The sequence below is a fragment of the Grampus griseus genome (assembly GCF_964374135.1).
Source record: "Grampus griseus genome assembly, chromosome: 2".
Classification (NCBI taxonomy): Eukaryota; Metazoa; Chordata; class Mammalia; order Artiodactyla; family Delphinidae; genus Grampus; species Grampus griseus.
This window is the reverse complement of record NC_139018.1, coordinates 28,832,088-28,843,238: the sequence shown is the minus strand read 5'-3', so window position 1 is coordinate 28,843,238 and position 11,151 is coordinate 28,832,088. Positions and strand designations below refer to the sequence as shown.

Below are 11,151 nucleotides of genomic sequence, written 5' to 3'. Positions count from 1 at the left end.
TTATTTCAAGAAAGGTAAAAACGCAACTGAAACACACAAAAAAGATTTGTGCAGCGTATGGAGAAGGTGCTATGGCTGACTGAACATGTCAAAAATGGTTTGTCAAGTTTCGTGCTGGAGATTTCTTGCTGGATGATGCTCCACGGTCGGGTAGACCAGTTGAAGTTGATAGCAATCACGTGGAGGCATTAACTGAGAACAATCGACGTTATATTACGAGGGAGATAGCCAACATACTCAAAATACCCAAATCAAGCGCTGAAAATCATTTGCTCCAGCTTGGTTATGTGAATCGCTTTGATGTTTGGGGTCCACATAAATTAAGCGAAAAAACTCTTCTTGACCGTATTTCCACATGCAATTCTCTATTTAAACGTAACAAAAACATTCCGTTTTTAAAACAAATTGTGACGGGTGATGAAAAGTGGATACTGTATGAGAATGTGGAATGGAAGAGATGGTGGGGCAAGTGAAATGAACCACCACCAACCACACCAAAAGCCGGTCTTCATCCAAAGAAGGTGATGTTGTGTATACGGTGCGATTGGAAGAGAGTCCTCTATTATGAGCTCCTTCTGGAAAACCAAACGATTAATTCCAACAAGTACTGCTCTCAATTAGACGAAATGAAAGCAGCACTTGATGAAAAGTGTCCGGAATTAGTCAACAGAATCCGCATAATCCTCCATCAGGATAACGCAAGATCACATGTTTCTTTGATGACCAGGCAAAAACTGTTACAACCTGGCTGGGAAGTTCTGTTTGTTTGTTTTTTGCGGTACGCGAGCCTCTCACTGCTGCGGCCTCTCCCATTGCGGACCACAAGCTCCGGACGCTCAGGCTCAGCGGCCACGGCTCACGACTCACGACTCACGACTCACGGGCCCAGCCGCTCCGCGGCACGTAGGATCCTCCCAGACCGGGGCACGAACCCGCGTCCCCTACATCAGCAGGCAGACTCCCAACCACTGCGCCACCAGGGAAGCCCTGGCTGGGAAGTTCTGATTCATCCGCTGTATTCACCAGACATTGCACCTTCGGAATTCCATTTATTTCAGTCTTTACAAAATTCTTTTAATGGAAAAAATTTCAATTCCCTGGAAAACTGTAAAAGGCACCTGCAACAGTTCTTTGCTCAAAAGGATAAAAAGTTTTGGGAAGATGGAATCATGAAGTTGCCTGAAAAATGGCAGAAGGTAGTGGAAAAAAAGGGTGAATATGTTGTTCAAAAAGGTTTTGGTGAAAATAAAAAATGTGTCTTTTATTTTTACTTAAAAACCGAAGGCACGGGATTTTGGATACAGGATCAGACATAATGCAAATTCCTGGAAACTTCAATCAAATGGGAAAGACTATGTGTTCAAGGATATGGAAGAGCAAGGATCTGACTGAGGTGAGCAGGTTTTACTACCCCTACAAGTTGGACACAGAGGACCAAAGGAATCCTCTAGGGTGGTTTTATCACTCCCTGGTATTTTAACTTTTTATTTGGCAATAATTTTAGAGTTACAAAAACGTTGCAAAAATAGCCCAGCTATACTCTTCATCTTGATTTCCCTTAATGTTAACTTCTTACATAACCATAGTACACAATTTCAAAATCAGGAAGTTAACATTGATACAACACTATTAACCATGAGATGATTATTGAAATTAAGGTATTGCAATCTTGGAGAAAGAACATACTCAAATGGATAGATACTGGCTGCTAAAAACAGAAACGTGGAGCTCTCTTGTCCTACCAAATGGTAATAGGAAATAGTACCAGGCCCAGGATCATCAGTGAAACCACACCTAGGATACTGGAATAACTGGGAGTCTGTTCCCACTTCCTGCCTCTTTCCCCTTTAACTCTCACTTGGGGTTATCAGAAAAGCAGATGGATCTGGGTGTTGACTGAGAATTACAGAAAACAATGAATTTTGTGTTAATTATGGCTGACATTGTTCCTCTATAGGAAGAGCTTTCTAAATCACCACTGACTGAAATCCTGTTATTGATTTTACAAGCATTGTTTTCAATCCCAATACGTTTTAAATATCAACAGCAATTTGCTCTCACTCGGCAGCCAGCGATTTACCTTTACAGTCTTGCCTTCTGAGAGGCAAAACTAGGAAAATTCTTCCCAACATAAAGTTCCTGTGTGTCTGCTTTCGCTCTTGCTTTTAAAGGTCGGCCACTGATCGGCAGGACTTCGCGGCCCTCCAAAGAGTTATATAGCAGGCTGCTCGGCCCCATGAGGCCTTAGGCTGCAGGTAGGCAGCCTGTCGCTAGAGGGACTCTGGTTTTTAACCTTCTTCACAGCCCTCTGAAGTTGACCTGAGATCTGAAAAAGGCGCAAAATGGTGGTCTCATTTCCGGCTCTCCTGCGACCCTTCCGACTCTGTCGATGGGACCCGACACCCTGGGCGCGGTTGGCAGGGCCTACAAAGCTCAGGACCGGTGACCCAAACTCTTGGGCCCCTGCCAGGATGGCGGTGACAGTGACGCTGGAGCCCGCGGGCCGCTGCCGCTGGGACGAGCCGGTGCGCATCGCCGTGCGCGGCCTGGCCCCGGGACAGCCGGTCACGCTGCGCGCGTCCCTGCGCGACGAGAAGGACGAGCTCTTCCGAGCCCACGCGCGCTACTGCGCCGACGCCCACGGCCAGCTGGACCTCGAGCGCACGCCCGCGCTGGGCGGCAGTTTCACGGGCCTCGAGCCCATGGGGCTCCTCTGGGCTTTAGAGCCCGAGAAGCCCTTGCTGCGGCTGGTGAAGCGGGACGTACAGACGCCCTTCGCCGTGGAGCTGGAGGTGCTCGATGGCCACGACCCGGAAGCCGGAGGGCTCCTGGGCCGGGCGGTGAACGAGCGCGACTTCCTGGCGCCGGGGGTGCGGCGCGAGCCCGTGCGCGTGGGCCGGGTGCGCGCCACGCTCTTCCTGCCGCCAGGTGAGCAGCCCACTTCCCAGGCTGTTGTGGAAAGCCAGGTAGAGTCCTGAGACCCTGGGCGGCCCCTTGCCTGTCTAGGGAACCCCGTGGTTGTGGAACTTCCCTAAATTCGTCCCCAAGCTCCAAAGTCTATCATGAATTCTGGGTGGAAGTTTCTCCTCTAAATTTCAGGACACTTCCTGGAGGTACTGCCATTCCCTCAGCTATATGCTAAAAGTTCATTCAGAGTACTCAAAAAGTGTATTTATGCTGCTATGTGCCAGCCATGCAGCTCTGTCTCAGATACTAATATTAGGCAGTGACTTCTGCTGGTGTGCAGGAGTGATTTGGGCCTTCTTTCACATCAAACTTCAAAGGAAACTAAAACCCAGAGATAGAGGCAGTGCCCCATAATACTAAAAAACAAACAAAAAAACTCCCTGAAGGTCCCCTCCCCCATAATAAACAGTCTGTCAGTGTTTCTCAACCTGGAATGATTCTCTTCCACTCCAGGGGCAATTGGTAATATCTGGAGACATTTTTGATTGTCACAATTGGAGAGGGTGCTGTTGGCATCTAGTGGGTAGGTGCTAAACATCTACAATCCATGGGACAGCCCCACAACAAAGAAATATCTTACTCAAAATGTCTATAGTGCTAAGGTTGAGAAACCCTAGTCTAAGTAAAAACAAGGTGCTTGATAGGTAAAAGTGGCCTGTAAACAAGACAACTGACCCACCCCTTCCAACCAAATTCCTGACTGAAACCCCTGCTATATATAGAAATGCTGGAGTTGCCACTGCTCACAGAATTCCTAAACTGAATTCTGTGATTATTCTCCAAAACAGGAGGCCCTGCTTTATTCTTACAGCTCTTCAGCAATTCACAGCCTTAACTAGCACTGCCCACTCAACTGTGAACTCCTGGGTCTGGAATTGGCACTTATACATCTCCATATCTCTGTATGCCTAGAGACTTACACAGGGATATAATAAGAGCTCAATAAATCATACTGACTGATTCAATAAGAATCTCCTAAAGACTTTAATTTTTTAAAAAATATTTCAAAAAAAAAATCTTTCACTGCCCAGCTGCGATATTTGAATCAAGTCAGTTGTTAACTATTTTAGTATCTACTCTGTGGCCCATTTAAAATTTATTGTTTTCTGACTCAAAGGCTTTTGTAAATAATGCAGAAAAGTTCAATTATTTAACAAATATGTGTTAAATCAAGGACTGTGCTACATACAGTAGCTAGCAAATTCAGACATGGGCCTCACTGTACCTACCGCCTAATAGAGGATACCGGCAACTATACTTGGATCTGTAAGTGTGGTAAGTGCTATGATAGGGGAGGTACAGGCCCAGGGTGCTGGTGGGAACATATCAAAGGCTATGTAATTCAACTCAGCCTTGGAGGGCATCTGGGAAGTCTTCCAGGAAGGGAGCTCTAAACTTAGATTTGAAGACTGATGAGTCAACCAGTTCAGAAATGGTGGAGAGGGGAGGAGAATAGTGTACACCATTTTCAGGGCCAAAGAGAGCATAGCACATTTAGGAATGGCGTTCTTTAAGGCTGGAGCAGAGGGTGTAAAGGAGGTGGGGAGTATATTCTAATAATCCCCTGTATATGTAGAGCGCTTTACAGCTGTCAAAGCATTCTCAGTTTTTGGGGGGTTTTTTTGAGGAAAATTTGGTGGAAAATGTACATTTCATCTTATGTTATTTCTAATTTGGTTTATATTATCGTTGTTGTTTTTTGCAAATATATGAAAAATTACGGAGAAAATAAGGCATTTTTCCCCCCTCCCTTCTCCCCAAAGTTTATTAAAAAAAAAAAAGACAAAGTAAAAAGAGTCCTTTTCCACCAAACTCCCACCCACAACCTTCCTTGCTTTAAAAACTTCTCTTTGCTGACTGCCAAAATCTGAAACCCAAGAATGTCTTTTGAGTGTCTAAAACTCCTTATGATTTGTGGTGTTCTCCAGGCACAGGACCATTCCCTGGAATCCTCGATCTTTTTGGAAGTGGTGGTGGCCTTTGTGAATACAGGGCCAGCCTCCTGGCTGGACATGGTTTTGCTGTGCTCGCTCTGGCTTATTTCAGATTTGAAGACCTCCCTAAATATTTGAATAACGTGTGCCTGGAGTACTTTGAAGAAGCTGTGGACTTCATGCTGCAACATCCAAAGGTGGGTTCTGGTGCTCACCTGAATGCAGAGGAGAGGGGGTAGAGCAGACACAGGGCTGGATCCAAAAGCTCTACCAGGACACCCAGGGCTGGAAATATGCCATGAGACACAAAGGCTCCTTCAAAAGTTGTTAGGATTATTATTTTCATTTCTGCCCATCTCTCTCCAATCCCTTAAGACTCAACTGTTTAGTTCCCTTTAGTTCTTGACCAGAATTCAAAGAGCTAGACTAAAAAGTTACTAACCTTAAGTTCTGGTTCTGTATCTACCACCAAGTGGCATTATAATCCTGAATAAGGCAGTTTCCCTTTCTGGAATTCAGTTTTTCTCATTTGTAAGAGTAAGGTAGGGACTTCCCCAGTAGTCCAGTGGTTAAGACTCTGCGCTTCTGCTGCAGGGGATGGGGGTTTGATCCCTGGTTGGGGAACTAAGATCCCGCATGCTGTGCAGCACGACCCCCCCCCCAAAAAAAAGATTAATGTAAATGTATAGAGAAAAAAGTGACTGTAAAGAGATTTTTGAGACAATTGGTGACATTTGAATAGGGGTGTGTATTCGATGATATTAAGGAACCATTAATTTTGTTAAGTGTGTTAATGGTATTGTGGTTTTGTAGAGAAAGTTCTTATATGAGACTGGAAAAATTAATTAAAACATTTTGGTATGATTATCAATGGAATACATAGTCTTTGCTACTATCTAGACTTAAAGAAACCCAAACATTCTAATGTTAAGGAGTAAGATGTACTGCAAGGTCTAACTCTGTTAGAATTCAGGGACTGGTCTCAATAGAGCTGCTAAAACCTAGATGATCATGAACTGTGATGACTGGTTTATTTATGGGATAAAAGGCCCCAGGAACAAGAAGAGACCAATATATACTATCAGTTCTGCCCTTAGACCTAGGCAAGAGGGGCTTCTGCTCTGGACCTTTTGTTTTAGATGACCACTCTCTGGCCTTCCTTTGGCTGCATCCCTGACCACAGGGTGCAGAGTTTGAGGGGCCAAGGGAATGTGTCTACCTGGAACCCATGTGCCCCTCACACCATGCCCTTTGGATCTGGAACCCCACAACTATCTTCCAACCAGCTCTGATCCTGCTTCCAAGCCCTATGCCTCTTCTCTGGGTCCATTAATGTGAACACACCTAGGCCTTAAACATATAGGCTAGGGTGTCCAAACGCATGTGTGAGAGGGCCCTTATGGTACATGATGGAGCCAGGCAGGGATGGGAAGAGAAAGAGAGTTGGCCAAGGACCAGGGACTAGGGCCAGGGGCTGGCACTCCCCCCATACCATGTTCTAGTACAGAACTCCAGGAAGTTCTAAGATATGAAATTTGAACTTGACCTTATAAGTTGTTATGGAGGTATATTTATCAAGGTAGCAGAAAAGAATATATTTTATTTAATTTTCAAATATTTATAACTTTTAAGTATTTAGGTATAGGGTATATGGGCCTCTGTGTGTACTCTTGACCTAGTCACCATAAATGTTAGTGGAGGGCCTGTGTACCAGGAAATTAATTGATTTGTTTGGGACTTCCATGTTAGTCCAGTGGTAAAGATTCCGTGCTCCCAATGGAGGGGACACGGGTTCAATCCCTGGTCAGGGAACTAAGATCCTGCATGCCGTGCCAGCGCAGCCAAAAAAAAAAAAATTGATTTGCTTATTAGAAGATACGTTTGAACTTTGTGGATTGTTGCATAAGAAAGGAAAGCAAATGACATTTGAGAAAGCTGCCTAGACAATGTAAAATCACAGTTTAAGTTCTCCCTTTATGAATTCTAGACTTGTTCTCTCTCTTTTTCTTTCTCTCTTTTCATCAGGTGAAAGGCCCTAGTATTGGGCTTCTTGGCTTCTCCAAAGGAGGTGACCTGTGTCTCTCAATGGCCTCTTTCTTGAAGGGCATCACAGCTACTGCAGTTATTAATGCCTGTGTGGCCAACACAATAGCTCCTCTGCATTACAAGGATATGATTATTCCTAATCTCAGCAGTGACCCAGGAAAATATAAAATCACTGAGTCAGGCCTTTTGAATTTGGAGGATATTTGGAATGACCCACTGGAGAAACCCAACCACCGAAGTCTTATTCCATTGGAAAAGGCCCAGGGACCCTTCCTGTTTATCGTTGGCATGGATGATCATAACTGGAAGAGTGAATTCTATGCTCAGATAGCCTCTGAACGGTTACAAGCCCATGGGAAAGACAGACCCCAGATAATCTACTACCCAGGAACTGGCCATTGTATTGATCCACCTTATTTTCCTCTTTGTAGAGCCTCTGTGCATGCAGTTTTGGACCAACCAGTATTCTATGGAGGTGAGCCAAAGGCTCACTCAAGGGCACAGGTAGATGCCTGGCAGCAAATCCAAACTTTCTTCCATAAACACCTCAATGGTAAAACATCTGTCAAGCCCAGCAAATTGTAACATTGTAATCATAGACCATATACTGTTAATAAAAATCCTAGTCATACAACATGTATTAGGTTTTCCAGAGAACCTAGGAACCTTTTTGTAACAAAGCAACCATCTCAGCTTCATTGTCAGGTCCTACTGGATTCTGAGCCTTAGCAACACTACTCTCTTCACTGCTGGGTCCATCCCTTTCTCCCCTGAACTTTTCCCAGTGTATAGGCTTAACTCTGATCTTATCTGTAGGACCAATCTTAACCTTAAGCAGGAAAAATGTAAGAAGTGCCTGCCCAAGTCTCAACTGCTGGCCTAGATTTGGCCTTCTGTTCTGGTTCTGAGGACTGAGCTTTTGTACTGCTAAGAGTCCCATATACTCTTTGGGTCCTAACTGACCATGTCTGAACCTTGGGAACCTGCGCACTTGAGCCCCTTAAGGAGTGGACTCTGCTTCGTTCTTGTTTCTGAACCCCACTTTGAAGACTGGGGGCATTGACATACTTAGTATCCTAAGCTTTGCTTTTATTTTATGAATGAGGCCCTAGACTTCGATTTCTTCCTTACTGATAAAGTATCCTTTACAAATTTTGAATTTAAAATTCAAAGGATACTTTACAAAGTAAAATTGAATCCTTTACCAAAGAAAATTGCTGTAAGCAAAACAGTTTATTGATATATACTGTTGATATATTTCCTCTGTATTTACCGTCTGAATTCTCAATCTCAGTACTTGGCTACCTAGCGAAATGCCTCGATGCCAATAGATATTCAGGACTTAATCTTTGGATGTCAGGTTATACCTGACAAATTAGACTTCTTCCTGGTACCATCGGTTCCTATTACATTCCTACTGGGAAGGACTGGGATCAGTCTATCTCAATCCATTGCCTTATACTGGGCACTATCTAGAGTCATGAGACCAGAGCAGAGGGTCTTCCCTGAGTGCAAGAATATTTTTCTGAGACACATCACTTGGCTTGCTGGGCACATATTGTCTTTCACCAATTTGAGTCTATTCAAGCAAATGCCCATTAAATCTTAATCTAATGAGAAGGGTTCCTTACTTAATTTTGACCAATTGTTAAAAATACGTGTTGAGTGTATTTATTCACTATGAGTATAATTTTCTGTGATTTGAATCCTTAGAGCCTGTGCTTTAACTCACTCTGAGGTGGTCCTGCCACTCTAGAGATGTCTTTGGGATGGGGTATCATAGGAAGAAGTTATAAGGAAAATGGCTGGGAGGGTGAGAGAAGTGAGGGGCGGAAAGGTAACACCAGAAGCTTAAACATGAGGGTGATGACTAAACATATCTGTGTACTAAAGCACTAGGTGTAGGGATGGCCCTACATCCTAATTTCTTCCTTACTAATAAAGTAGCCTTGGAATGCCCTATACTGACTAAGATATTTGGTCACTTTCCCCTCAGAGTTGATCATATATGGCCCCTGTCTCTAAGATTTGAAAAAGAATTTCAGGTTGTTACAAAGCTACCTAAAATGTGGTAAATGTGAATTAAAAGGGAGAAACAGAAAAGGTATCCATAAAATGGAGCCAGAAATGAGGTCAACACAATAGTGCTTATTATGAGGCCTACATACTTGCCTTGATTGGGCCACTCGTTCAGTCATTTGTTTTCTAGTGGTTTATGCAGAGAAGGAAACCTAATCAGTTACACAAAATTTACAGCCTTCATAAAATAAAATCAAAGCTTAGAAATCAGTTTCTCCCAAAGGCTGTCTTACTAAGAAACATTAAATGATGTAAAGGGTAGTACCCTCAAGGTTGCCTCTACAGTAGATATAAGTCCCAGGCTCCATCGCTTACTGTGTGACCTTGGGTAAGTTATTAACCTCTCTAAGCCTCGATTTCCTCATCTATAAAGTGGGGATAATTATAGTGATAAGAATAGAAACTACTTCATTGGGCTGTTGTGATTAAATTAGGTCATCCAAGTAAAGCACGTAACATATTTAAACTCTCAAATATTAGCTCTTATTATTTCAGATGAGGAAATTGAGACCCAGGAGGGTTAAGAAATATATCTGGTTGATGAGAGAGCTGGGCCAGTCCAACTCCAAAGTCCATGGCCTTCATTAACCATTTGGCTCTACAGCCTTCCAACCTGAGGAGAGAAGCTCAAATAGTGCAGAGCTGACTGGTGAGGATTACTTAGCTGGAAAGTCAAGGATAAGTTAGGGTCCCATAATGGAGGCTCCATAAGCCAAACTGGAGAGTTCAGATTTATGTATTTATTTTGGAAACCACCATTTTATTGAGCTCTCCTCACCGCAGAGACCTATTCCAGCAATATTTTTGCCACAGGCATCACAGACACAGGGGTGTGACCAGCGCGCCCCCCACTGCCCACTATTTGACCCACCCATGAGAGGGAGATGGAGAGTTTAGGCTTAAAATAAGAAATAAGGAAACATTTTTTAACATACTGATTTTTGTTTTTCAATGACAGTAATTTTTCCTTGATGCTTAGTGGCTCAAAGAAGTTGAAGCCTAAAAGAAACTTAGTTGGAGACACTTAACAACAGCAACAAAAAACAAATCAAGGGCTTCCCTGGTGGCGCAGTGGTTGAGAATCTGCATGCCAATGCAGGGGACACGGGTTCGAGCCCTGGTGTGGGAAGATCCCACATGCCGCGGAGCAACTAGGCCCGTGAGCCACAACTACTGAGCCTGCGTGTCTGGAGCTTGTGCTCCGCAACAGAGGCCGCGACAGTGAGATGCCCGCGCACCGCGATGAAGAGTGGCCCCCGCTCGCCGCAACTAAAGAAAGCCCACGCACAGAAATAAAGACCCAACACAGCCAAAAAAAAAAAAAAAGTTGGATCATATATTCAAAAACAAAAAATCAGAAAATATAACCAAATTCAGCCCATTGTTCTGCTTTTGTTTGTACGCCTAATGCCCTTGAATGTACTTCCATCAGGATGAGAAAGGCCAATGAACCATTTTGAAAGCAAATATTGATACATGTTTTTGTCAACCACTGATCCTTTAAGAAATATTTGTATAAACCTGTTACAATTTTCAGCAAACTGAAAACCACAAACACTTCTTAATTCTTTCAGAGTATCATGGTTAAGCCATTGTGTACATTCATTTTAAATGGTCTTTGCACACTGGAAAGATAAAAGCTTGTGGGAAGCATTCTGTTTTTTCAGGTGGTACATGCAGAGATGCACAACATCCAATATTTATGGCCACTATAATGATGGATGTGGGTGGCAGAAGTCAAAATTATTTGAGTTAGGGACTTCCCTGGTGGCGCAATGGTTAAGAATCCGCCTGCCAGTGCAGGAGACACAGGTTCAAGCCCTGGTCCGGGAAGATCCCACATGCCACGGAGCAACTAAGCCCGTGAGCCACAACTACTGAGCCCACATGCTGCAACTACTGAAGCCCGCGTGCCTAGAGCCTGTGCTCCACAACAAGAGAAGCCACTGCGATGAGAAGCCCACACACCGCAACGAAGAGTAGCCCCGGCTCGCCGCAACTAGAGAAAGTGCTCGTGAACAACGAAGACCCAACGCAGCCATAAATAAATAAATTTTTTTTTTTTTAAATTACTTGAGTTGTTTTCTAAAACTGGGAGTCAGCCATGTATTCTCCAAAGACAGAG

At 43.9% G+C, this 11,151-nt stretch overlaps 1 protein-coding gene across 5 annotated transcripts; it reads left to right on the top strand.

The window, feature by feature from the left end:
- The first annotated feature begins 2,307 nt into the window (after nucleotides 1-2,307).
- On the top strand, nucleotides 2,308-11,060 carry LOC309818603 (acyl-coenzyme A thioesterase 6-like). 5 transcript variants are annotated; one of them, XM_082648387.1, is made up of 4 exons: nucleotides 2,308-2,928; nucleotides 4,896-5,098; nucleotides 6,927-7,528; nucleotides 9,985-11,060. In XM_082648387.1, exons 1-4 carry the CDS (start codon nucleotides 2,343-2,345, stop codon nucleotides 10,052-10,054), a joined length of 1,461 nt encoding a protein of 486 aa, XP_082504513.1. In that variant the 5' UTR covers nucleotides 2,308-2,342; the 3' UTR covers nucleotides 10,055-11,060. The 5 variants fall into 5 exon arrangements, 4 of the variants coding, with proteins under 4 accessions (XP_082504513.1, XP_082504511.1, XP_082504510.1 ...); XR_014296362.1 differs by lacking the exon at nucleotides 9,985-11,060 and having other exon boundaries at nucleotides 2,308-2,966; nucleotides 6,927-7,060; XM_082648385.1 differs by lacking the exon at nucleotides 6,927-7,528.
- The last annotated feature ends 91 nt before the right edge of the window (nucleotides 11,061-11,151 follow it).